General features: G+C 37.1%; 1 protein-coding gene across 3 annotated transcripts in view; it reads right to left on the reverse strand.

Annotated features, from left to right (window-relative positions):
- DACH2 (dachshund family transcription factor 2) overlaps positions 1 to 27,719 on the reverse strand; it is a 285,031-nt gene that overhangs the window by 14,540 nt on the left and 242,772 nt on the right. For all 3 annotated transcript variants that reach the window (XM_068697510.1, XM_068697509.1, XM_068697512.1), the window contains 2 exons: positions 2,282 to 2,427; positions 1,606 to 1,753 (listed from right to left, as the gene is read on the reverse strand). In XM_068697510.1, the coding sequence (XP_068553611.1) occupies positions 1,606 to 1,753; positions 2,282 to 2,427 (294 nt within the window). The remainder of the gene's footprint in view (positions 1 to 1,605; positions 1,754 to 2,281; positions 2,428 to 27,719) is intronic.

Here is a 27,719-nt window from a genome sequence, read left to right on the forward strand (position 1 = left end):
ACAATTGTGAATTTCAAATCAACAATATTGTTAGAAAAATTACTAAAAATATCGAAAGAATTCTGGGAAAATCAACAGCATTTACATAACTTTTTGTGACCACTTGTTCATCTACATTCTCATCAACTTTTACAGATCTGTCTGGATTTGTGAGTGCTCAAGTCAAGGGAATAAAAGGATACCATTGCATGGGCAATCTCTGAGAGGCTTAATAAATTATTAATGCCAGAATGTGATCTGGAAACATAACTTTGAAAAATTGAGTAAACCATGTGGAAAAGCCTCTCTCTGACTTTCTATTATAATGAAGATGTGGATGTGGTGATGACTTAAAAGACAAAAAATTCTAAGGATATTGATTATTGGAGAAATTCTCCTTTGAGCCAGAAGCCAACAAAGTTTGTGAATGACGTAAGGTTTTTGTTGACTTAAATATGACTCAGGAGGTACATAGTGTGCTGTCTGCCTACACTGAGACTAAGTTTTGTTTTATAGAAATACAACAGTCTCATCTACACTTACACTGGGGTAACGCAATGATTTTGAACATCCACTGCAATTGAACAACTTCAACAGTATTTACTGGTCCTTCACAACTCGACTTCGAAGTGTCCTTCTTTGTCACCTCTTACTAAGCCTTGGAACTGTAGACAGGTCTGTTCCCCACACCTTATTTCAACTCAAAATGTGCAGGCAGATAGTACTTGGCACTTACGTTTGTGGTCTTATCTAGCTTTATCTTTCTGATTTCATGGATGTAATCTAGAAGTAGCTTTTGGCACATAAAAAAAAAAACTCTTTCTTTCCTTTAGATGAAGATTTGAATTTTAAAAAGAAGACTGCCTGCTTTGCAATATCACAGCAAAAAATTAGATTTACCAATTTAATTCCCTATTATTATCAAAAGCTTCTAAACAGTCATGGTTTTGTCTTAGAAGGCCCCATATTGGGACTGTTTTTTTTATCTCACTCTTCTGATGGAAAAGAAATTATCTAGGGTTATTTGTTTCAGATCTTACACTTGGGTAGGCAACTTCTTGTACTTCATCTGTTTTGTTGCACTGAAGCTATCCACAAGAAAAATTAGGTGACTAGCACCTAAACTACAGAAATCTCCATTATTCAGGAAGTGTGGGCTAGGTAAGTGGTAAGACGATGAAAAAAAATCACCTAAATACCCAAATTACAGACATCTTTCTCAAAATAAGACTGATCCTCAATGCTTGGAGGATAATAGCAGGAAACAAAAGAAATTAAAGCTGTCAAATGAAGAAATCAGGCTGGGAATACACAGGCGGAGTGGTAATAATGCATGTGAAAGCCATGAAACTGAATCAGCTTTCCTCCACAGAACCAGCCAAAACACTCTGCGGCCAGTTGCCCTCCAGGAAATAATCCTTCAGTCACTGTTCTGTCTGCTTACAGAAAAGTGTGCTTCATTCTGTTTTTATTAAATTTAAATCTTTCATTACCAGTGCTAGTCCACTGCTGCATTACACTGAAGTATGAATGTCAGTTAACTCCGAGTCCTCAATAGCTCCAGCTGGAAATGCCAAAGGGTTATACATTTAATAGATATCTAAACTCCATTTTTCATTCACTCACCTCTGCTTTGCAGCTCAGCTGTAAGTTGCCTTTCCAAGCTCTCTCTTAGTTCTCTCTCTCTACAAAGCTCCATCTTTAACTCCTTCTTTTCCTGCTGTATCTGCTTCTCCTGGACTCTGGCATTGTCCACAGCCACTTTCAGAAGGCCCTAAAACACATGCAAATGTAAGAGTTGAAAATATCGTTTTGTTTCAGCAGTGACAAAATTCATCCATTGTTTCTTTTACTTCCTCTAGGAAAAATAAAATAATATCAGGAACCTATAGACCTGGAATGCAACTGTGCATTTAAAGTAGCTAAGTGTTAGATAAGAGCAAATTTCTGGCATGGTATCATTCAATATAGCTTTTGCACATTCATCCTACTGATACAGTTTATTACAAATGGAGTGCCATATCATTGCTGACCTTGGTCAACTGCAGGGAGAAGCAAAGGAGGAATAATGAGACTGGTGAATTTTAATATGACCATTATTGCCGACTATTAAGTCAAATAGACAATGCATAAAACCCTTTCATAATCAATAATGCCAGACAGTGAAAACCTAAGCATTACATTAAATAAAAGAAATTAGAATTGCAGATACAAAATAGTTTCTGAAACTTTTCAAAGAGATTGAAAAAGAAATACATTTTATCTGTCATGACACAGCCAGGCCCTATAGAGAATTATTTACCTGAATGTTGGTTAATAGTGTTTCTACTGATGAAAGACCATCAGCAAAAAGAAATGGCGCAGGAAATCCAGGAGGCAAGGCCTGTCCAGCCAGTTGGACTTTATCTAAGGTTGGTTTCATTATTGGAATGGCAATTTGGACCTCTTCTGTAAAGACAGGTTTAAAAGCAACATCAGAAAGCATTGGAAATATAGGTAAATGTAATTTCTAGAAACTGTTTCCTTGGAAGTCAAAATACAAGCATATTAGCAAAATTGACATTGTTTCAGCCTTTGGGCAGCCATGGTTGTTGCTAAGGCAAGTTTGCAAAATAATACAGAGCAATAATAAATATACTGAAGACTATAACGTAGCTCTAATAGAGTATAGACTATTATATCCCAAATTCTGCAGAATTATACTACAGAATTATAACAGTATTACGCAGTTCATTAAACCTGAACGACTTTTCTTCATTCTATCATGTTTGCTATTCTGCGACGAGCATTTTTTGTTGCTATAACCTTGAAAAAATTCTAATCAAGAAATGTATCACATCTCTTTACCCCTTTAGCATTATCCTTCCCGTACTCAGCAGTAAATAATCTCCACTGAGTCATCCCCTCCTGCTTAGCTAGCACCAACTCCAGGCTGTCAGTAAAGTGTCAGCGCAGGCTTTCTTAACAAGTACCTTGCTACAGTCAGCCTTTCTAGTCATGGGCAGTAGCCAAAATGCGTTGCTGAGTTATCTCTACCGAAGGTGTAAAGCTGGGTGGTAGGGGGTCACAGGAGCAGCCAGGGAGGAGAGGGCACTCTGGGGGCCTGCTCCTGCGATTTATTGCACAGAGCTAGATTGATGAATCTCTAATAAATTGTAGAACTGGGGCCTTGTAACTTCCCTTCCACTCCTTGTTTCAGTTACATCGAGTTGCTATAGATCCAGCTGTGCACAGACAATAGAAATGCGTATGCAGAAACAAACAATGACATTAGTAATTATTTTTCAAAAATCTTTCCGATTTTGTGATGAACCTGTACTATAACCAACAAACTCAGATTTCTGAATAGACAATTTAATGATATTTTAGGATAATAATAGATTTATCTCCTTCTCTCAGATTCCCTTGTGTGCTACTTGCTACTTCTCCAAGTATTCATTTTAAACATTAAGTTTATTGCTGAAAATCACAAAATTAAAATCTGCTAGCAGTCTTTAAAGACGAAGTCTGCACACTTGTTTTTCTCTGAAATGTTAAAAAATATCGGGGTAACATTCTAGGGAAATCCATATATATATATCTATGGATTATATAATACGTTCTTCTAATCTCCTTGGCACTTGCAGAAATCATGAATAGCTTCTCAGCAATTGCTTTTTAGTAAAGTTTGAAACTAATACATTGTCCATAAGTTCATGATGCATGTGTATTCTAACGGCAACTGCACAGACAGTCCTGATAGTTACATTTGTCAAGTGTCTTGGTCATATTAATTCCAGGATTTACAATTGGACCACACTGTATTCAAAAGGTCTCCCTTCTCCTACTTCTCTTGTTTAAAAAATAAATAAATAAATCAGAAGGAATCTGACCACAACGAATTAAACCACAGCATCTCTGCAGCAGTCCTGTTATCTAGTTTAACAACCTCCAGGAGCACCTATTGAGCAGCAAGCGCTTTTTGCTGTTTCTAAAACACACCTACTGACAACTGAGCCAGGAGCATTAGCAGATTTCGAGTATTCTTTGAAATCTCTACTGAGGGAGTATTTTGTTTTCACTGTGTGAGTTCATTAAATGGAACATCTTCATAACGACTCTTCAGGACTAATAACAACAAAAGCCAGTAACCTCTTCACATCTTCATAGCTATCATTTTAGAGCTGTGTTCATGTAATTTAAACGATCCATTTCTTAAACAAACAAACAAAAACGCCTCTGGTAACAGACACAAAATTTGTGCTGATTCAGAAACACTGTTTCTCATATTTAAGTATTTTCTATCAGTGACAGAGTTTTTAAAATGAAACTGATTAGTTGTTGCATGTGATGCTACACAGAAATAATATCTAAGTCACAAAATACTAAACAGAAGTGGCATTTGAAAAAGAAAGTAATACATGAAGTATGCATAACAGAAAACTATAGCGGCTTTAAAACCTCTAGAAATCTCTCCTATTTGGAGATGAAAGTAATAACATTAAATTGGCTGAAAGGAAAATTACTATTGACTGTGAAGACAGGTTGCATGGTCTATGGTTTGTAATGTTACTGTACAGCAGATTGAAGTTTCAAAATAGTATTACTCTTCTTTAAAGAGATAGACACAGCTAAATTAGGTGCTGCTTGCTGCAGTGAGGATCAAATGCAAAAAGAATCATATTTCATCAGACCTAGTCAACACCAGGAAAATAAATAGAAATATAAGAGGTATGCAGGCAATGATTCATTTTGATAATCTGGCCCAAGAGAGACACATAGAGACAGCACACAGATCTAAGCTTCTACCAAAAGACAAATAGGACACAGAGGGTGGGAATTGGGATGACAGTGTAGCAGAGGTCACATCGATTTTCAGCAGCAGTTTTCACACAGATGAGATAACCCTGGACTCTATTTGGCCCATTGTTCATATCCTACCTGTCCCACAAGCAATAAATTTCCAAGTCCCAGAAAAAGGGCAGTAAAGAAGAAGGATTCTACTTATGACTTCTTATGATTAAGTTTTTGTGCTAACCAAACATGCTTTGCAGACCAAGGTCACATTGCATGTTAAAGTCTGTAATAGCTGAAAACTAGAAGAAGCATATTATGTTTTAGCGTATATGGGTGGAAACTGTCAAACCATTCATCATTTTTTTTCTGATTGAAATCACACTCTGCAAAGATGAATGATAAATGCATTAGAAATCTATTTCAATCTTGTAATAGGTCTTCACATTTGAATGGTGTCTACATCTTCTCCATATTCTGAGTAAGTGCACAGTTAGGCAGAAATTTATTAGCTAGGCTTAAGGAATCCTTATTGGTAAAGCAATTAAAAATGGCATATGTTGGAAGCATTTTTTGCGGATCGTCTCAAATGCATCACTTTAAAAGAAAAAAAAAATGTTGATTTCAGTGTTTTGATTTTAAAGAAACTAAAGATATAAATGCTAAAAGCAGCACTCAAACATACAGTACAACAGAATAAACAAGAAATAAAGCTAGGACAAATACTATCTAACCAAGGACACAACCAACCTTCCTATTTATTGGAACAAAGTGAGAACTACTTTTATTGAGCTTGTTTGTTAAACCTGCCATGCTTTATAATAGCATTCAGGAATCCATTTAAAGGGCAGTCTTTTTATTTTAATTTCTAGCTGGCATCCAGGTAAATAGATGAAAGCAAGAAGTATATTGCAGAGAAAAGAAATACAGAGTAAATACTAACAGTGAATGGAATTATTATCCCAGGAAAGCACGTGGAAAGGTGCTAGGAAGTTTCTTGTTGTTAATGCAATATACTAAAGTATTTCACCTTCCATCTTCTGCCTAAGTTGCAGAAATCTGGATTGGAAAATTAAGCATCAACCTATGGACTAAATGCAGCACTGGGAACATGAGTAACACAAATTGCTCCCTGCATGACAGTGCACAGCCCAAACCAACAGGCAATTTTGTTTACCAGCTGGTTTATGTTCTTTCAAAAGGCATGCTTTTAAATCCATCAATCATATACCTGATGTACTTGGCACGTCACATCCCTCTCAAACCAAGCTAGAAATATTAAAGCTAAAATTTACAAACTACCTAGCAGTAGTTGGATTATCAAGATATTTACTTACATATACTTCAAAACTTACCTGTTTGGAGGCATTACATGTAAGCCTCACCTCAAATAGTTTATATAACATAAGATATTAAATAAATATGTGACATGTAGAGAAAAGCATAAAAAAATAATACAGAATTTATAGCTATTAATCTGTTAGTTACTAACCAAGACATTCGATCTTAGAAAACCTTCAGCCAGCATTAATAATATGGTTCTGGACATAGATGGCACTGGGGTCATTCCTGTTCTCTGCCTGTGGCATACAATTGAGAAAGCTAGGGACTAAAATGGTTTATCATAATTATAATTCTTTAAGCTTCATATTTGAATGATGGGGATAACATTTAATGGTCCATAGTTAGAAAAGAACAGCCTAGGTGCCTAGGTGCTCTAATGTACTATTTTGATCTTTAATAAAATAGAGCATCTGCAACACCAGCTGAGTTGTATGTCCTACCCATCTTTGCAAGTAAGATATTTTATTTTTATTTAAAATAGCATTATTTGCCAATTTATTCAAACTGATAACCCTTGACTTCCAGTTGTATTTCTAATTCACAAAGACAATGATAAGCAATGGTGATGAAAAATGGCTATTATGGCAGAATTAGGGCTCAGATCCTAATTTTTGACAGCAAGAATCAGTTTTCCAAAACAAGTGAGATTTCTTATTTTCTCATTTTAAACCTTGGCAAATTTTGTTTTGCTTAACTAGTAACTAGTAGGGTTTTTCGTTTGTTTGTTTTTATTTTACAAAAAATATGTAAATCCTGTAATCTGAAGCACTGTTTATTTCAAATATTTTATATCTGTTGGTCTGCAAGGACAGAGTTGTCTGAAAATCCTTCATAAACATCTGCCTGCCTTTTTCTCCCTTACTCATTGCTTCTCTGCCAGGAGTTGAGCACTCCTCTTCATCAGTGAGGAGAAATACCTCCTTCTAACCTGGCCCCAATCAGACTTAGAAATTTACTGCTTTAACCTTGTGATTCAGGTGCCAAATTTAAAGTCGCTGCTGTTTTTCTTAATTACAGTCCCTGAATGAACAGGGTCAATGAATGCAACTGGGGAGTATCTGATTAATCCACTGCACTAGCTTTAAATCAGACTTTACTTCATTTTCAAATGATTGATACAACTTGATAGCACACAAGCATGTTTCACTACTGAGCTTTGCCATAAAGAAACTTCACTTTAAAAATAGTATCTAATCATTATATATACATTTCCAGGCTGCCCTAAAAGCCTTTGGAAACTATCACAAAACAGTAACATCAACTATCCTCCACTTCACGGTATCTGCTTCCCAGCTGGTTCTCACCCATGCAATCTGAAATCAATTGATTTTTGTCCTGAAGTGTTTAGTAAAATCTCTTCATTGTTTCCAACACAGGGGAAAAAATGTACAGCATGTCTGTTACATTTAAAGCAATGTGCTGGCTTAGGAAAAACTGAATATTACTGTAGTGAAAAATAGAAGGTGAGCTGTGCAAGCAATGCATAGACTATCCTTTCTATAGACCTGCTCTCAGGAATTACGAGGGTGTGTTTTCCTGAAGGACGTCATAAAGAAGGCACTTAGAGTAGGAGAAGGAAGCAAAAAGCAGAGAAATGAAAATTTCGGTAGGAAACACTAAAGTAAGAGTTTACAAATTGTCTTTATCTGTGCACTCTTTAACAAGGGGCGCGTAATTATACAGCTTTGACATTTTCATCAATGTACTCTCATTAATAAGACAGAAAATTATACCTATTTATAACTTCAACATATTTACAATATGCTCTGATGTTCACATGGCACTGACAGTAAAAGCACCTGAAAATATTTCATTAATTCAAACCTTAACAAAAAAAGGACCTAAGTTAGATGAGATTTGCATTTTGCAGCATTAAAAAATTACATCAAGGCGTGCAGTAATTCACTGGGCAGACATAAGAACTAAAATGTTTCATTGCAAATAGCTTCAGTCTAAAGTTCAATACGTACAGATTAGGAAAAATACAACTGATGTCAATTGATTAAATTATGCTCATTATGAAAAAGTGTAAGTACAATTAATGCTACCAATAAGTGTATTAAAAGCCTTCTAAAGTACTATATTTTATCTGTATGATAATTATTTACAATTAATTGTTTGTCTGTATTATTATTATACCTGCTTTATGCTATGAACTGTTCCTCGGGGAGGTTTTGGTAATCTGGATTCCAAAACGTTTGAGGTTGCTCTGTGCTTTATCTTCTAAATCTATGGAGAAGCTTAATTACTGTCAATCTGCATTTTCCATATGGCAATTTAAAGCAACTAGTAACTTTCAGCTGGTAATAGTAACTTGTCATTCCTCACACGGGCAAGAAGCATTATTTCTACTGACAGTAGAGAAAAGTGAAAATGTGAATTATTCAATAAAAGGCTAGTAACAAAATTGTGACATGGAAGAAAGGAAGAAAATGAAACAACAAACAACATAAAGAAAATCCTGCTCATGGCCATTATCAAGAAATCATTTTTTTTTCAGCTAACTCTCCTGTTAACATTCACAAAGGTTTTTTCATGGCGATTTTTAAGTATCACTGTAGTCTGACTACTCCTCTACCGAGATTTTAAACTGTCAGATGAGGATGGGTAGGAGGAACTTGCCAAGAAAAAAAAAAAAAAAAAGATTCTTCAATTTTCTTGGCGGATTCAGCTTTTCCCTATTAATGTTGAGATTATTTCTTCAACTATTTTGTTGCAAATATTTATGACTCCATATGGAACAACAGATGTTGAAGGGAAGGGATAGCAGAAAAGACTTCATTTTCAGCAATTACCCTGCTACTTGTTGTCATACTGTAGGTGTTCTTAGTGCATCTATTTTACATACCACCCTGTCCTTTCACACACTGCAAAAATGTCAGTTTGGATAATTAATGTAATAACTTCAGTCCCAATCATTTCCACAATATTCATTTATGAAAATAAAATAAATAAATAGGACAACAGGAGGAAGAAACCAGGAAGGAAGGAGTTGGACAGGAACGGCTCTTCCAGTCTTTCTGGAGTATCTGATCAGGAATCAATTTCCCACAAAGCCACATTAGGTGCTTAGTACAAAACCTTCCCCTTTCTCTCTGAGACAGATTCCAGCGATTGCTACCAAGGAGAGAAATCACACAAGAAACAGAAAAACAGATCTATCCAGTAAGCAGTGCAATAAACAAAATTATTGCATAACGCTGATGTGGAAACATGGGCTGGGTGTGATGAAGATAGCTAGGAACAGGCTGAAGGCCAGCACACCAGCCGGGCAGCCTGAGCTGGTCAGAGAGCACCAGTCCCCTGCAGGCAGAGGGGGACACCCGCTCGCAGAGAGTCGTGCCCGCTGCTCCATGGCCACAGACAGCACGTGCCAGCCAGCTCCTGGCCAAACTCAGCCACGGTCAGCGAGGCATGGTGCTTGCATTAATAAACTGCTTGAGTGTGCATCCAAGAGTCATGGTAACTCAATCCCAGTACCACGAAGTGCAGCGACGACACTGGCAGGCCCGAAGGCCGAGGTGTGCCCTGTGAGCAGGCCCCGCGCACGTCTGCCAGCCAGGACTGCACGAGAGCCCTGACATGCCTACTGCCCAGCCAAAGGAAGGCAGCTTGTGCCTCCGCAGTCAGGCATACTCTTTCATGTCCCACTCGTAATAAAAATATACAACATGCTTTTAAATAATTTTCATCTTCTACTCCCTTTATTGCAGCATTTGGTAGTATAATAAATAATTTGAAACAGATCTCATTAGCAAGATCCCGTTTTCTCCTATTCACAAAATACACACAACCGTATAAGTGCTTCCAGTGGGAGCAAATTTTCACCAGGATGGCAGCTACGCTTGCCATTTCACACCTGAAAAGCTCCACCTGCCTGCTTAAGCTGCAAATGTGCCACTAGGAAAGGCTTTTTTACTCGTCTTCCTGGTCTAGGGAACTATTCACATGTCAACCGTGCATATATTAGGTACATGCAAAGGACATGCAAAGGACATGCTTGAAATAGCATTCTTCCCTTCCAAAAGTCTGTGTTCCTAACCCCAGGCAAAACCAGGCTGAGACACTCATTGCCTACTGGAGTCCAGGCAGTAAATGTATGTCCTGAATGGCCAGAAGGAAATGCGAAGGCACACAGAATGGTGCAATGAGGAAGAATGTTATTCCTCGACATCAACACTTGGTGATCACCAGCAGAACTGACTGGTAGCCAGGGAGCCAGCCATGGTTGCCATCAGAACACAGGCAAAAGAACTCTAAAGCTCAAAGTTAATCAGTACAAGTATTTTTGTAAAATATTCTGTTAATACTCTAGAGAGATTATAAAGTTATGCATTATATGCTTTATGTTAACGTAGCAATTATGACACCCCAGATAACCTCATCTCTCTTAATTTGTTTAAAAATAGTACTGACCTAGTATCAGTATCATTACTGTTAAGTTCAATTTCTTGAAATACATGTGTAACTAGCAGTTAAATCCCTCAAATATTTGAAGCAGGCAGAGTACTCCATTTCCTATTTCTGGGTAATTATTCCTGCTTTATTAAGGTTTATTTTACAGCTGTATATAGTAGGTTATAAAGGACAATTCTGCTATTATGTCCTCCCCTGCTTAGGCTTAATAAATATTATATTCCACACCATCCATTAAAGCCAAGTAGTGGAGAAAATAGGAGTGGTAGTAATCTCCTCCACAGATGTAAAATACCTTTAATAAAATAAGGGTGTATAACAGTCAGGAACAAATTACTGAGGTCTGCTTTAATAAAATAGTACCCTTAAAGAAGTATTACTCTTAAGGTACTGACATTCCCACTGGTGATGCAGTGTATCCTTTCAAAGCAGTATAGCTTGTTAAAATGGCAAGATATCTTTTTGCAATAGAGTGTTTGTGTCCAAGCAGATACAAGGTTTGTATAGAATGCATCCAGGGAGCCATAAAACTGGTGGGAAACATATTTCTCCATGGTATTTTAGTACTTCGAAAAATTCAATCACTGGGAAAAAATGTTTTGCTGTAAACATCTGAAGAGCCTTATAAAAGCAATGGCTTCCCACAGCACCTGCTTAAATAATTTTAAGAGGGAGTATGTCTTTGCTCATCTTCTAAAACTTGTAGAAACCTTCTCCTATTAATTTCCCTGGTGCTGTAAGGCCAAGGCACTTTTAATCAGAAATAATTACGAGTGCAGTTAGGGGATGTTCACCAGCATTATTTTTGCTCTGTAGAAATAAGACAACTTTCAAAATTGATTGCTTGGAGAAATATGACTGCTTTAACAGGAAAATATACATAGAAAGATGATCACCTTAAAGTTCCTTTTGAATTAATTATGTATTCTTCAGATGTCAGAGAAGTACTCTGTTTATATATCTTAGCATTTCAACTCAGTTCAGTTACACACTGATTTCATAAATCCCAATTATCAAGAAGCATGAGAAATTCATCTTTTTAAAATTCACCTTTTCACTGTTTTAATTCTATAGATAGAATAGCACTTCTGTGCTATGGCTGTTACCAGCATAATTCCTGACACAGTCCTTACGTAGTCTTCTAAATAAAACTTCAGTCTCACACCAGCTCCTCAGACCTCCCGTGCTGCACAGCGCAAGTCCTTCAGTCCCATGGCACAGGCAGAGGGGACCGGCTGTGGCATGGCCCTGCCTGCCAGCCTAGCTCTTGCTGCAGAAACCAGGCTCCTACACAGAACAAGACTGTCACCTTTTTCCCCCTGGAGGGTTCAGCCAGCCCCTGGTGTGCAGCAGCACCACATGAGCACTGCTGGTTCGATAGCATCATATCTCCTGCAGGTATTGGAGGTTACAGAACTGAACCTAATACCCCTCTCAGGCTAAGAAACAGTCAGAATTTGGCTTATCCCAGTCCTCCCCTCTTCGAGTAAGAGGGCAAGTAATAGGCCCTCTGATAGAAATGTTGTCCTGGTGTATCGATATTACATCTTAGTGACAGAATGATTAGAGTCACATATATCAGTATTACAGCAGCTCTCGGAGTGGAGAGCCGCATGTCCATAGCAACGTAGCACAACTCTTTGCCACCAAATAATTACATGATGCTCTGGGGAAAGACAAGTTTTCCTAGCACACAGCCAATCTATCAAAAGGGAAAACTCTTTCTGACCCAAATGGCAGCTACGATCACAGCATAAATGTAAGCTAACCACCATGTAGTCCTCATCCACTACTTTGCAACCTAATAACTGTTAAGTCTACTGCTGTCACTTATCCTGAGCTCTTTTGAAAGATCAAATACTGAGGAAAGGAAAGGAAAGGAAAGAAAGTGGAAAACTTTCTGCAGAAAGGAGCAGCTATCTGACATTTATCTACTGTATCCTCCCTTCAGCCTGAGTGTTGAGTGTGGCTCCTGGGGAGCCCGAAACCTGTGCTGCCACATGCTGCAGGTTCACTTCACAGGCATAGCACATTATTCAGTGACCACCTTGCTACTGCAACTCCCAGTTACATACCCAAGACAAAACATCACTTGCAAAAAAAAAAAAAAAAAAGGGTTAAATAAAGTATTTAAATGACAAGTAGCTAAATCCAGGGTCCTATGCTTTAGGCTACTAGTACAGTCCAAGAGTACAGTTCCCAGAAGCTGGCCAGCATTTTACCCTCTATTCTCTCTGCCCAAGACTTTGGTCACTTCTGCCATCCACCTGAAACAGCAAGATGCATGAAGTGATGCTCTGCTATGGTATGTGGCATAGCGCGAAGTTTGGCTATAAAGTCACGACGTTTAGGCTAATTTCTTTAATAAAATCCTAATATCCCTTCATGCCAAAGCACAAAAACCTGAGCAACAAGCAAATGAAGATTTATTTACTTTTCACAGAGCTATCTGCATGTACAATCCTGTTCTTTTATTGATTTGTGATTGCAAACCAATCACTCCAGGAAAATTTTCAGAAATCCCACAAATCTTTTGCTTTTAAATCACTACAATTCTAGTCAACTTCAAGACAAAAAATGCCACTAGTGTTATCATAACTAAATACAAATCTACTAGGCAGGTTTTTGGATAAATCTCATGACTTGCATGCTTCCAAACTGAAAACAAAATACGAACAAGAACGAAAAACAAACTCAAACAAATTATGCAGAAAACCAGTACTCTACACCTCTCACTCATTCACAAACAGGTTTCAAACGCGCCTTGGACTTGTGCAAATCCCTGTGGGATTGCTGAAAAGCCCAGCCTAACAGGCATGCCACTTTCTGCAGCCTCTGGATTTGGCAGCCGAATCCTGGAGAGGCAGTGAAGTGCCAGGGCAAGCTCTGCAGCTGGCTCCCAAGGAAACACGGAGAGGAGAGAAAATAACTGCTTTGGCAACCTCCTGCTGCAAATACGTAAGTTGACAAAGCAACTGTGACTGAAATAAAACGTACCTTGCCCATATTCAGTAAAATAAATAAATTAATTAATTAATAAATTAAAAAGTATCAAATGGAAGTCTGCATATATTTTTTTTCAAAATGACAGAAATAAAGACTGTGAACTCCATTAGTGCATCTGTCATTCTAGTGGAATTTCTACCAAGTCAGCTGGGAGCATGACCTTATTGACGTTTTAAGTTGTATCAAAAAGTCTGTAAGCATAAACTCTTTTTAAAATGATTAGGTTTTGATTATTGCTACCGTGACATACGGGTTTGAGTAACCAGAGCATTTTTCTATTAAAACTGGCTTACGCTCTTTGCAGGGCACACTGTATTTTCACTTTGGTTTATTCTACCTCCTTGCTTTGAAACTCTGCATTACTTGAGAGAGTAGCTGACAAACCCATTTATGATAGTGCACAAAATGAAGCTTAATGAATCCCAAATGGAATGTACTTCATGTGCTAAAATCAATGTACATTGCCTGCTACAGTATCTCCCTGTGAAATTGAGGCATTTGCTCAGAAATTTCTCTCTCAACAGGGTCTTTTCTTTTTTTTTGTAGTGCTTAACTGCCTTTTGTCTGCTCTTGTCTCCCTCCAGTGTTGCTCAGATGGCAATCTTTTATTCCTTGTGCAAACTCATTTGGAAAATGCTGGATGGGCTACAGCTGTGTACTGCTACATAAGGTCTAATACATGTCAAGCAGTGCTTTCTATGTGCTGAATAAACACAATGAAACAATGTTTTAATTGATTATTAAAAGGGCAGACTTCTAGACTGAAAGTAGTATTTAAATCAGTTTTAATCAGCTAGTTTTGTCAAAATCGGAAAGGTACCAATGCTGTATAGTCGTATCATGGCCATTTGAGCACCTAAGTTTTCATAAAGGTTATTGCAACCCAAGGTGATAAAGCTATTTCTGGGTGATTTATGCAACCACATAAAGGTAATGAAGAACAAACAGGATCAAAATATTATTGAAGCATGAACCTTACCTGGAAAGGTATTTTCATACATATCTTCTAAAAAATTAAATAAAATACGTGGTTTTCAAGAGCCAACCTCTGTCCAGGTACTGTGGAACCTTTGCAGTCATTCTCAAACAGTAAAATGTGCTCTTGCTTTTATGATGTGTGGTGTCTGAATTTATACTCTCTAGTAGTAAACACTGGCTTAAAATCAACCTCCATTACTTCTGACAAAAGGTGTCTAAGGTGGAGGATATACAGTCTAGAACAAGCAAAAATATCTGATTTGTTTAAACCAACAACTATTAGACTGTGCAACTTTTTTTTTTTTTTCAAAGTCAGAATATATAAAAAAAATACTAAATGGTAATCCAAATAATTATGGATCGTAAAGAGGTGTCTTGACTCTCCCCAGGACACATTTTTGAAAGCCTATTTCAAAATTTGGGCAATGATCAATCAGAAATGAAATCCACAGACTAAATTCTTCTTTATACCAGTAAGTGCATTCCACTAAGTATATTTCTCTGTGGGTCCTGAGTCTCCCTAGGACTCCACGTGAAGAATGCATTGGGAAGTAACCAACTTTTTTTTTTTTTAATTCTTCCTTCAAATACAAAATTCTAACCTTGTCCAGAAATTTAGGTAATAAAAAATTGTAGCTTCTGTTAAGTATCAGCATGACATGGATTATCAATCAAACAAGAAACAAGCATGGAGCAGATAAAAATGGCAAACTGCTATAATTACAAATGACATTTTGTGCATGACTGTGTCTCAAGAATTGTTACAGAATGCTGTGAAAAGAAAAAAAATCATTTATATCCACAGTCCAGAATAATATGGTCCATTACAATGATGTACTTTGGGGCAGAAACGTCATTTGTTATGTCTCACATTGTTTCTGTTCTATCCACTGAATTTATATTTAGATTTATTTTTTAAAAAGGATGAATTCACTTTAGAGAACTGACAGTTTATATGAATATTTTAGTTTTGCTTGCAAGTACCAGAAAAAAAAATGGAATAAAACTCAAGCTCCATGTTCCTCAGAATGCCTACTGAGAATAAATTCTATGTTTATTTGTATTTCATTTTGTTTGAACAACCTCTTTTCCCTTGAGTATTTATTAAAAGCATAAAAAGAATGAGCCAAATTCACTTCTCAATAACATCCATTCAGCATTGTTGAAGCTTGTAAAATTGCAATAGACTAGCCAAGGGGAAAATTTTACTTACTATTTAGTAAATATATACAATTTTTTTTCTGGTTGAGAAGATATATTGTTTCATTTCCAAATTCTGTCTGCTCCTGCTCATCAAAGAAGAAAAAGCAGACATTTTGTTATACATTCATGACCTCAGAAAGGAACGGAAATGATGCTCATTCGTTTGATTATTTGTTACTTGGGGTCCAATCCTATACATGGCTTTTACCATCAAACTTTCTGAAGACTTGAACAAAGTGTCCATCTACTCCACTACATAAAAAAACTAGTTACTTTTTTTTTTTTCTGTAGTATTTGCTCAAAGATTCCCATAAATGATCTTTGACCTACTTTCCAAAATACACAGATCGAGGAAGTATTAGCAGTAGATTGCCGTGAAGTGGATTCAGGCACTGGGAAGGGCTATTCCCAACACAAAGCTAGAGAAGCATTTTTATACTGTATGATAGAGACACCTAATTTTGTTGCAACTAAATCAGGAAAATCCGCAACAATTGCAATGAAACAGAAGCTACCATGGTCTATGACCACATTTCACAACGCAGCAGCCAAATTGTCTCTGGGCCATGCTTCTCACACCTCCTGCACCAAGTTTCCACGAGGCCAGGCTGAGCTACCCCAGGTCACTCTCACCTGCCAGAGTAGGTGTCTTAAAACTGTCTCGATACCGTACAAAATGAAAAATCCAATTACCATTATATAAAATGACTTCTTCCTGTGCAGTTGACCATCACTGTGTTTTTAGTACAGTTTGATTATGTCTTTTTTAACAGAGCTTGCAGGAAAAGTCATTCAACACTAACAATGTAGCATGCAACTACCACTCCTAAATGGTGAACGTGGCCAAGAGCTGGGGTTGGTGTTTCTTGTCTGCTATTCCCCAAGAAATTACAGTTTATAGCTTGTTAGTGGAAAAATGATGTCTTTAAGATCTAAGCCAATGTTTTCAGAAATATCACGGATTGTCTTTATTGCTGGCATAACAAACCCCCAAAATATAATAGCAAGTAATGTGACCATTGCCCTTGGCAGCACCATTAAACTGGGCAGTGAACTACTTCAAATGGCTGCGAGTGTTAAACATTAGTTCTGCCTTAAGTAGGTTGATTTTAACAGTCAAACATGCACTGCAGTCTATCTGAACATTAAAAGCACCTTTCAAACTTAATTTTACAGAAATGTTAATGACCAGAACAAACTACTGAAGGCAAAAAAGAAAAGTAATTATTTCAACAGATGAAAGGAAGCAGTAAATTAACACTCCTGTTTTAAAAGGGGGGGGCTCAGTAACTTATCTGCTTTAAGGAAATACCATTAACTGAAGCCACTATGGATATTTCACTTAATGTGTTTATGGTTTGGGGTTTCTTTTCTCTTTTGGCCTTTAAAAATGAGGTTTGAGGCAAAAGGAGAACTGTAAATCTTTAATCAAAATACAACAAGAGCCAGAAATAGTTTATCAAAATCATAGCAACTGAATTGGTACATAAATATCTATGTTATAGGCCATGTATGCACACATATGTTCAGTGAGAGAAAGGAGAAGAAAAAAAAAAAGAACATCTTCAACAGCTATGACCTGTATGTCCATAGAGGCTTCTAAGAACTAAAGAAAGCGGTAAGACTAGAAAGCCTCACAAGTATTCCTAATATACCACTAGTGCCTAAGTACATTATACAAAAAGAGAAAGAAAAATTAGGGGTAGCTGAACCAATCCTATTATTACATTAAAAAAACTAGGAAGAAATTTGTCAAAGTTTAGAAAATGTTAAGCTGCTTGTTATAAAATACAAAACATACCAGTTTTTATACACAAGCTATTATTTGGGGCAATTTTGAAAACTGTTTAAAAATAGTAATTGTCTTGCAAGTAAGATTTTCTTACCATATGTGTCGCAATATTGAAGCAGACTGTAGAAATTTCCAAAAGGAAAAAAATATATATGTTTTTAAAATCTTTACAGAACAATTTAGATATTTTTTTTTCCCCGTGGACATGCATTTTCCACACAATAAAAATATATAAATGCAGGTTTTGAAAATAATTTATTTAGCATTATCAGCATAGTTACATATGTTTTTCATTCCAAAATCAGTCATTTGCAGACTTCAAATGATGAAATGGTAATAATTCTTGTGATTTATATATGTCCACTTTGAAATATGGCTGAATGTAAGGGTTGTTCAGCAAAGCCACACTGCTGATTAAAGTGGCTTTAATCTTGCTTTTTAATTAATAGTCTTTCATAAAGGATACTTTACTATATAATGATATGATATTGTATTGCATATATATCATGTTGTGAGTGTTCATGCTTATCTCTATAGATACTTACTGTTATATATACACACACACACACACACATATACAATCTAAACATATCAGAAGTACTGAAAGAACTGTATTCAGAATATAGCAACAGTCAAGTAAATGGAGAGTCAGAAGGCCAGGAAAAACTGATGATGTAGTCTCAAAAAACACTGGCTTTGACAGTAAAGCCAATTTAAGTAGTTCCCACGCCCTGTAGCACAGCTCATCAGCCCCTTCTGTGAAAATCCTTTGAATGCCTATTTATAAGCTGCATCGTATAAATACAGTCTCTTAACTAACACCTCTGGATGATGTAGGATTATTATTTTGGGCAGACATTTATTTGCTTAAGGTATTTTGATGTGAAAATAGACACAATTTGGTTTATTCTTAAACGTTACTTGTATTATGGCAGTTGATGTCACTTCACATAACATAGGAAGTGAGTTGTTCATAGTGCTCAACAAAATATATTGTTTTGTCCAGTGAAAAGAAGAAATTGAAGAAAGCGTGGAGAAGCACAGTTTAGAGTCTAATGTTTGATAGACGTTGTATTGGTAGGTGACATCTTGGGGCTTCACCCTGGTGACAGTCAGAGAAGAACCTGCTCTGGAGCTAGCCAGCAAGCTGAATGCAGTGGCTGGAAGCAACTGTACAACATGACCCAAGATTTCTCAAAGCAGAAGGGCAAGCGTGATGGTAAGTCACTGCATCAAGGCCGTGTCAGGAGTGCAGAACATCATGTGGAAGATTATCAGCTTCACAGAATGGCTGAGGTTGGAATGGACACCTGGAGGTCATCTTGTCCAAGCCCCTACTCAAGGAGGGCCACCTAGAGCCGGTTGCCCAGGCCTCTGAAAAATTTGGAGGTATCAAGGGGACAATTCTAGGATAAGCAATAGCTGAAGACAACCTCTTGGTTGGCGTGGAAGCCCTTTCACCTTTGTAGTGGTCACACTCAGAAACTGCCAGAGACACTACCCAAATCAAACGGCAGCCTGCCATCTCTGTTGATCACCTGCATGTCAGATCACTCGTTATTTGGTATTGAGTTGTGATAACTACCACTGTGCTCAAGCCTTCAAGCAATAACTCCTAGTTCTCCAAATACAATATGACAATGCTGTTGCTATAAAAACATCTGCATCAAATATTAGGGTATTTGTGAACCAGCAGTCTAAAATCATACGTGTTAACTGCACGCAGCAAGGTATACACTTATTTAAAAATAAATGTGAAATTCACTCTTCCACAAAAGAAGCAGTGTCATGAGAAAACTTGGGCTTTAAGTTTTGTAAACGCTGCATTTTCAATATTAGAGTGTCAGTCTTCATTCACTCTCTGACAAGGTTGTCAATCAAACAGCAATCTAGTTTTGTAAGACTTTAACCAAAGATCAAAGTAATGATACTGCTGAGTTCACATTACCTTCCCCGAGATAACTACTTGAACACTTTCATAGCGCTGCATCGATATTAACTTTGCACCATTCCTTCCAAGCAAATAAAACAGTACAAAGTTTGACAGCCCTCCTGGCTTCTGCTCTCAGCCCTGATCTAAACAGAATCCCAGTCCCTGTCCCCTCTACCCCTCTGTAACTGCCACCTGGATATTGAAGTTGAGAATTGCAGGACTTGCATTCAGTTAAACTTCCATCAATTAAAAAGAAAATGAAATGTGCTTTCTGTCTCCTTTGGGAAACACGCTGAATGTCTTTTACTCAATAACAATAGTTGGGCAATAAAAAGATGAGTGAGCAAAATGTGGTATATCATCGTTTTGCTTTTGACTTCAGCCCAATGGCAAATGAAAGGCATCCAAAATCAATTTCAAGAAGCTAATAAATTCAGTATGTGAAAGCAGAGAAAATATAACTTTTGCAGCCTCATCATCAAGCTGATTTGTAAGCAAAGCTGGGCCCAGTTCCCGAACACTAAGTCACCCATATTTTCCATATTTTCAGCGTCATGCAGGTAATATACCATTTCTCCAGAGTTTATATTCTGAGGATAAACATATATATATATATATCTGTTCTTTCCACAAACATACGTCCTGGTAATATCATAATAAAAATCTGAATGTACTATGCCCAGGAAATCATGTCGATCACTATCAGTTACTTCCTCCAGTAAGAGTGAAAGGAAGGTGAAGGCTAATGCTGCACACAAGGGCATGCTCGAAGCAGAACGACTGCTTTCCACAGCTCTGCGTTACTTTCAGCCCAGACCTCTTTATGGCAGCACGGGGAGGGGCTGTTGGGATTTTTATTTGCTTGTTAACTGACTGAGAAGCTTGCCAGACCATGTCCATCTAGAGGCAAGTTTCCAAAGGGAAATGAATTGATGGTAATTACAACATAATTTAAAGTACTCCTTGAGCAATGCTGAATACCTACAATGTACAGCTTCTGATCTCGCTGGGCAATAATACAGGGGCTTCCACTTACTCCAAGCAATTACTTCAAATTTCCATGAGAAGAAAAGTTGATCCACAGTTTCTACCATGACACAAGAAACCTTGAGGCAGGGTCAAGCTCTCCCCAAAGGATTCAGTGTCCACTGCTCTTAGAGCTGACCAGGCTTTACCAGGGGGCTTTGTACCATACATGATTTTCCACTGCAATTACGAATAAACTACCTGACAAAGGGAGGCAGCACGGATGTACCCTGAGTGGCTTGGAAGGCCAGGACTAAATCCTTCAACAGCAGTTATGATACGCCACCTTTGGTTACATGCTGGGCCTGAATGTGCAGCTTTAAAAATGGTCAACAAAAAGTCAAGGAATGGAAACAAATGGATGTACAGCAGCCCTGGATCTGCAGGTCTACACTGAAAAAAAATCAACATTTCTGACATTGCCATGTTACGTGATGCCTTCTGAAATTTTGTTTTGACCCAAGAGCAGGCAGTGACATCACAGAAGGCTGATTACGCTTAGCTAGCTTACGTGGAAGTCATTAGCAGTGTTATTTTTTTTCCCCTTGGGATGTCATATTAATTAAAAAAAAAAAAAAAAAAAAAATTCTTGAAACATGGTACTTATTAAAAGAAACAGACAAACAGGTTTCTGCCCTTGGAAATTTCTGTGTCAAGATTGTGAATTTCTTTGTTTTCTGTGACAAAACACAAAAGGGAGAGAGAGAAGGAAAGAAAAAGGCAGGCATGCAGGAAAGCAAGCTGGGTGCTGGATGGAGCTTGAATTGTCAGCATAAAACATGGCGAGAGAATGTAACTGAAGAATGATGGTATTTGTAGACTGGGGACGTGCAAATCCTAGAAAACAGCAGGTGGAAAAAACTGTGGGACAGAATTATATTTAAAGGGGAAATGTTCGAACTAGGTGAGAACACTAAAGAGATCACACTCCGAGTGTAAAATACTGCTTTTGTCACTTAGTTCATACTGTGAACATGTCCAGGTTTCTCCTTCCAAAGGCAGAAGCAATGGGGAGGCTGTTCTTTCTTATGCTGTTTCTTCACCACAGCACTGTCCCATCAGGTGGCCGTGGCTTTTTGTAGTCTAGTCTGTTAATGTGGGGCCTGGGATAACTCTTTCCTCACACTGCAGAAACCTCTATGCTTATTTTTTATGTTAGAGATATCAGAACTTGCTTCCTCTGCCTTTACTTTAGGATTTTAATGACCAGATGAGAATGATTGACTAAAAAACCTAACTTGAATGTGAATCACACTGTAAATCCCTTTTTCTTTCCTTTTTGTCATATCTATTTTACGAGCAAGAAGAAAACCTTTTTTAGTCTCAAAGACTGTTTCTCAAGCTGCAGACAGTCTGTGCTATGCCAGCTCTCCACACTTTCAGCTTTTTAACACACCTCCAGCAAAACCAGAGAATCTAAGAGATTGTTACTGATATTACTGTAGCACAAACAAGTCTCCTTTACTGATAAAGCAGGTTACAAAGTGTGTGTGTTTATCTGCAAGTCACCTTAAAAATAACGATGCCTCAATGCGTGTGTAACAGTCACCGGCACTGCCTGAGCTCTCTTTTCGTGCTTGTGTCTTCTTGCCTTTCTGAGCGATCAGCTGCACCGCTTTCTGCTTTGTTCAGTAGAAACCTACAGATCTGTGATCATACACTGGTTGGTGGTCGGGATTTCAGCAGAATGCAAAAGTAAGCAAAAGGCATTTAAGCACATATGTTTTTATGGGAAAAAAAAAAAAGAAGTTAAACTGTGAATGCAAGGGATCACCCTGCAACGAGGAGCTATAGTAGAAGCGAGTCCTGTCCACCTTAGCTGACCTGTGTGTGGCATCTCTGCAATCTCATGTGCAAGCACAAGGGGTACTGGATGAGCTGGGGTGATCTCTGTTCTCTGGGGACCCCTACTTCTTGCAAAGCACAACTTTCCTCTGTATACTAGTCTGGAGCAACATATGGCTAAGATTTGTTGCCTACTATATGCCTCGTGAACTATCGGGAACATTGCAAAATCCCCTCTTTGATGTTAATGTGTTCAAATAGCACTATGAAGGATATGTTTAAAAAGCATATTTAAATTGATTCTATTTCTGAGCACCCTTAATGCTACTGGGGTACTATTCCTTTCCAGACTTGCCAGACTTTGCTCAGTATACAATGATTTTACGTATTTTTAAGCATGAATTACCTATACAGTCAGTCCTTCATTCCCATGAGATTTTCAATTCAATTTTAAAAATGCAAAGTTTAAGCCATAAACTTTTCTGCACTTCCTTTTATCTTCAATAATTCCACACAAAAAATTTCTCCTGAATTCTTCTCCTGTACTTACAGTAATTGCTTTGAGTATTTATAGACAGAACTTTTATCAAAACACTTAAAAAAATGGAATATACTTAAAAATAAAAATGCCTAACTGTATCCATAACTAACTCTTAATTTAGTTATAAAGTTTTGATATTATCTCTATTACTTATTCTTCAAAGGAGAATAATAATTAGAAAAGTTCTGCAAATTTGCACTAATGAAGCAGAGAAATCTACTATGAATTTTATTAATTACCATGTAGGCAAATAAATACAAAATGTAAAAAAATGTAAGCATACCTAGCCCCTTCTTTTTATCATTTTGATTGCAGTTTATTTAAGATTACTTACAGGTTATTCCTAAATCTTTATAAAACCTTGAGTTGGGAATAATAATTTTGCCACAAATTTGTATTTTCATCAATTAATTTATATTCCACAAACACTGAAAAAGTCAATTAAATATGCAGCAAAATTACATATTGAAAAATCAAATAGAGGACAGGCAGAATAAAACGTGTATACAATGAGACTAGTACAGAGAGGGAAAAAAAAAACACTGGAGAGATTTCATACCATACATTATGGCCACTGCTTAAACCAATGTAAGATTTAAGATACTCATTTGGTTCGGATGCACAAGCTCAGAAGCACAATTTTTTCAAAATATGGATATATTAATTGCATAGGAGTAACAAACTATGGTGCTAATCCTGAAATGCAGTGGGTGTAGGAAGGGTCAGTATTGTGCTGTTTTTTTCAGAGCTCCCCCATGCTGCAGCAGATGAATGCTGGTCCAGCCCAAGCAGTATTCCAGGTTGTCTTAAGCTACTAGTAACCCCCCAACAGTCTCTCTTTTGATCCAGGACTGCTTGAATCAAGCACTGCAGACACACCTCTTATCCTCTAATATGTCTTCAGTGTCACAGCTGCCAAGATTAAAATGGCTGAGAGCAATAGGTGATTTTGTGTCACTGGGGAAATCCCTGCCTCTTTACACTGTCTTCTGTCCCATGGAGTGCGACACTGCCATCACAGGAGTGTAGCCATAAATATTTAAACTGGAGAGCAAAACATGGTTCATGGACTAAAACTAATTAATCATCAGTCCAAGAAACCAAGATGCATTCAGTGGAGTTCAAAACCCACAACCGAAGTCAGAACAACATGAGATCTTACCGCAGGTGAGTACTATTGAATCTTGAAAGGAATGTGCAACAGTGCTAGGATTTGAGTGTGACCTACAGGATACAGAGATTAAGAAATCTATTAACCAAAAATTGGTGAGGTCTCATTCTAACTGTGAATCCACATCAATACCTCTTTCTGGTTTTTGATCTTTATCAATTGGCACTTGAAAGGAAACCCCAACTCCTTTTTTGATTACATCTTTCTTCCTTCCCCTACATCCAGCATCTCTTACAGTTCTCTTGAAATCTCTCTAAATCCAAGGGAAAGAAGGATGCCGTTAAAAATCGCCTTACTACAGTCTGTGTTAGCACCATTATATGAAATAATTGCACTTTGGGAGATTCTAGACAGTCAATTAACCCCCAATTCACAACTCAAGTGGCAGAGCAGACACTCAATGAATAGAGGGTAGGGGTTCAATTCTCAATTAGGATGAAATTTTTTCCTTAATAGTTTAATCTTGTGGTCAATTAAATCTCCTAGCGTTGTATTAATTATTATATGAATTCTAGGCAACTTCTAATTTAAAGGTTAGTCATGGTGTACTGTAACTGGACCAGAGTCCTGGACTTAAATTTTTCAAAGCTAAAAGCCTATTCTATCTTAAGGGGAGAAATATTCTTTTGTAAAAAAGAAAAGAAAATATCTTTATATTGTGCTTTCCTAATTTGGGATAATTTAAACATCTTCTGTATTTCTATGTCAGGAATAAGACTGCAGTTACGTCTTACATTATTAGAAATAAATTTTCTACTGCACCAAATATTCGTATCACTAGAGATACTAAAAAGTATTTCTAAGCAGACTTTTAAGAATTAATCTCATCTCTGATTGCTGAGCTTTTTTCCTATATTGTTTGGCATAGCTGCTTGGAATAGAAGCTCAGTTTTCCATCTGTTAGACATACAGAGACTATCGGTTTGTGAAGTACTGTCTCGGTACTCTTTTTGGTAGAATAAAGTCCTGGATTTCCTCGGGGAAGCAAAGGACATATGCTGATGCTCTATGGTTTCTGAGTTGCTGCAGAGATGAATTCTTCTTGGCCAGCTTTCTGTTGAGTAGGTGCTGGAATCATATAAAACAGCCACTTGCAAAAAAAAGAAGTAAAATGGTGAGTTCCCTGGCCAAATTAGTGATCTTTTTTCAACTAATTATTTTTCTTGCTTAAAATGAAGACAGTTTGCCTTTGAAAAGACTGTCTATCATTAAAAAAGAAAACTATTGAAAAGTTTTTGAAACAACTATAACAGATGTCATAGTAGTTGAAAGTACAATTAGAAAGCACAACGCCGCAGAAATAAAACTTCAAACAAAAGCGGAAAGAGTTCTTTGTGCACATCAATAATTTAGACTGATTTAAGAACTGTTTTATAGATGCAAGTGGAGCTCTTTCTGTCTATATATAAATTGAATGTGGTCTTTATAGGCAAACAAAAAGGGGATACAATCCTTTTAAATTATTTTTAGGATAATTGTTTCCGCAACAAACATCATTATTTATCAGTTTTGAAAAGAAGCCAACTGCTAACATTTGAAATGCACAAATCTTGGCAAACAACATAGAAAATGGTAATCTCACCCCTTTTCAAAACCAGTTTTGCATTTATTTTACACATTTGTCAAGTTCTTATCTCAAAGCCTGTGCAGTGTTACCTATTGGTATCAGAAATCATTGTATTTTATTTCTAATCACCTTCCCATAGCTAATTTGGTAACTCAGGAAAGGAAACATTTATTGCTACCAGATGCTGTTACTTTCCTGCTCACTTACATATTACTATAAATTGATTCAACAGCCTGGAGAACAAGGTTTAATATTTATTATTTTGCATTCCGGATTTCTTCTGTTATAATCTTTCTTTTTAGATAAACAGACCCATTTTAGTGATGCAAATGTTCTAAATTATGCTCCAGCTACCTATCAGCCAGGATGTGTAAATATTAAACAATGCAGGGCCATATAAAAATACCTGAGATAGTCTGCATGCTAGAAGCAGGTTAACCATACTAGAAAAATCAGGCTCCCACCGAGGCATAGCCAATTTCTGATGTATTATTTCCTCCAGGAGCACACTGTGCTCAGCCAGGCTGCACTACCGCAGTTCTTTTGCTTGAGGTAATTTCTTTAGGGTACATGGTGCACGGTGGGTACTACCAATGAACCTGCTTCTCTGAGGGCTGAGATATAAAATGCCCAGATCACCTTCTTTGAGACACTTAAATCTTTTTCTTTATTTGTTTTTTTAAAGGAAAGCTGGAATAGCCCGCGAAGGATGCTGGAGAGTCTGTTGTGAACCTGATGATCTCTGTTTGTATATTTTTCTATATCTTTATTTCCATCTGTAAGCTTTATTAAGAAAGCAAGTTATCTATACTGTATTTGAAACTAACTGCATTGTTTTTCTGAGTTCTCATTCTCTCTGCATAAAACCGCTGTATACTAAAATGAGATTTTGATGGATAGTTTTGTATACAGAGGGATGAGTTTTTCCTTTTCAGATGAGAAGGAAGATATGGGAATAAATGACAGTCCTTGAAGCTGTAAACTTTCTTAAGAAAAAATGAGAACAGATGGTTTTGTAGAGTCACGGAAGAAAAGAAGCCAGTTCCTCAACAGCTTCCACCTATACCTTTGAACATGAGGACACAACTGTACTCAAGTCAACCAGGATACAAAAGAGAAGACCCCAACCCAGCTACATCGCTGCTCCTGCAGTGCACGAGACACTGTGGGCTGCCCTTGCAGAGAACACTGACATGAAGAAATCTAGCAAAAATACAGATGTCAAGCCTTGAGACTCCAGTTACCTATCACCAACGTTTGTTAGCCCACATATCTACACAGGTTAGCTCTCACTGATGAAAAAACAACAAACAAAAACACCAAAGCCACTGTTAATTTAGCTACAACTATTACAGAATGGTAATTGTACTATTCAGATACTGGGGACCATTTAACTGCAGCTTTTTCAGGGGTTGATAATACATGAGCTGGTAGTTCTGCAAAATTAAAACTCTGGCCTGATTTGCATTATACTTAATATATGCTATACAGGCGGTGACACTTACAAAATATGAATCCTAAAATCTGTTGCTGAAAAGTTATCATGTATATGAGATAATTCTTATTATAAATAAGACTAAAACCTAGAAGTGCCCAACTTCTTTTCTGCTGAGATTTCAATGTGTGTATATAGAGAGATTACTAACTAATTATTTCCTGAAACAATAAAGCCTTCTCAGTAACTCACTGAATAGTGTTTTTTTTTTAATTTTTATTTTTAGTATCAAGAAGCTTTGTACAAAGAAATAAAGGAATTAAGGCACTATAGGATTATTATTATTGTTATTATTACTGTTAGTGTTTTCATTTTGCAATAACGTTACGCTTTACTTAAAATATGCCAGTTTTAAGAAAAATCAGTGAAAATACACTTTTTTATAGAGTAATTTCACAGTTCTCCTTTCCATCTAAATCTCTCCTGCCTGTAATGCCCTAGGCTAAGTAACAATAATGTCAAAAGTCAAACAGCAATTCTGGTGACTCCTCCTTTAATATGTGAATTTCGCCATGCTTTTGCCTGGAGGGCACCTTCATTGCAAACCCTTTCTAGATTTTAAGATGAACAAAAAACAACAGAACAATAATAAATACACTCTAATCTCCTAATTGACAGCAATTATATGTCTCCAAAGGTTACAGGTGTATAGTTTACGTGCTATTTTCTGAGCAATCCATATTTTCTGACTTCTGTGAATACACGTGTAC

Source organism: Anas acuta, chromosome 13 (assembly GCF_963932015.1).
Source record: "Anas acuta chromosome 13, bAnaAcu1.1, whole genome shotgun sequence".
Classification (NCBI taxonomy): domain Eukaryota; kingdom Metazoa; phylum Chordata; class Aves; order Anseriformes; family Anatidae; genus Anas; species Anas acuta.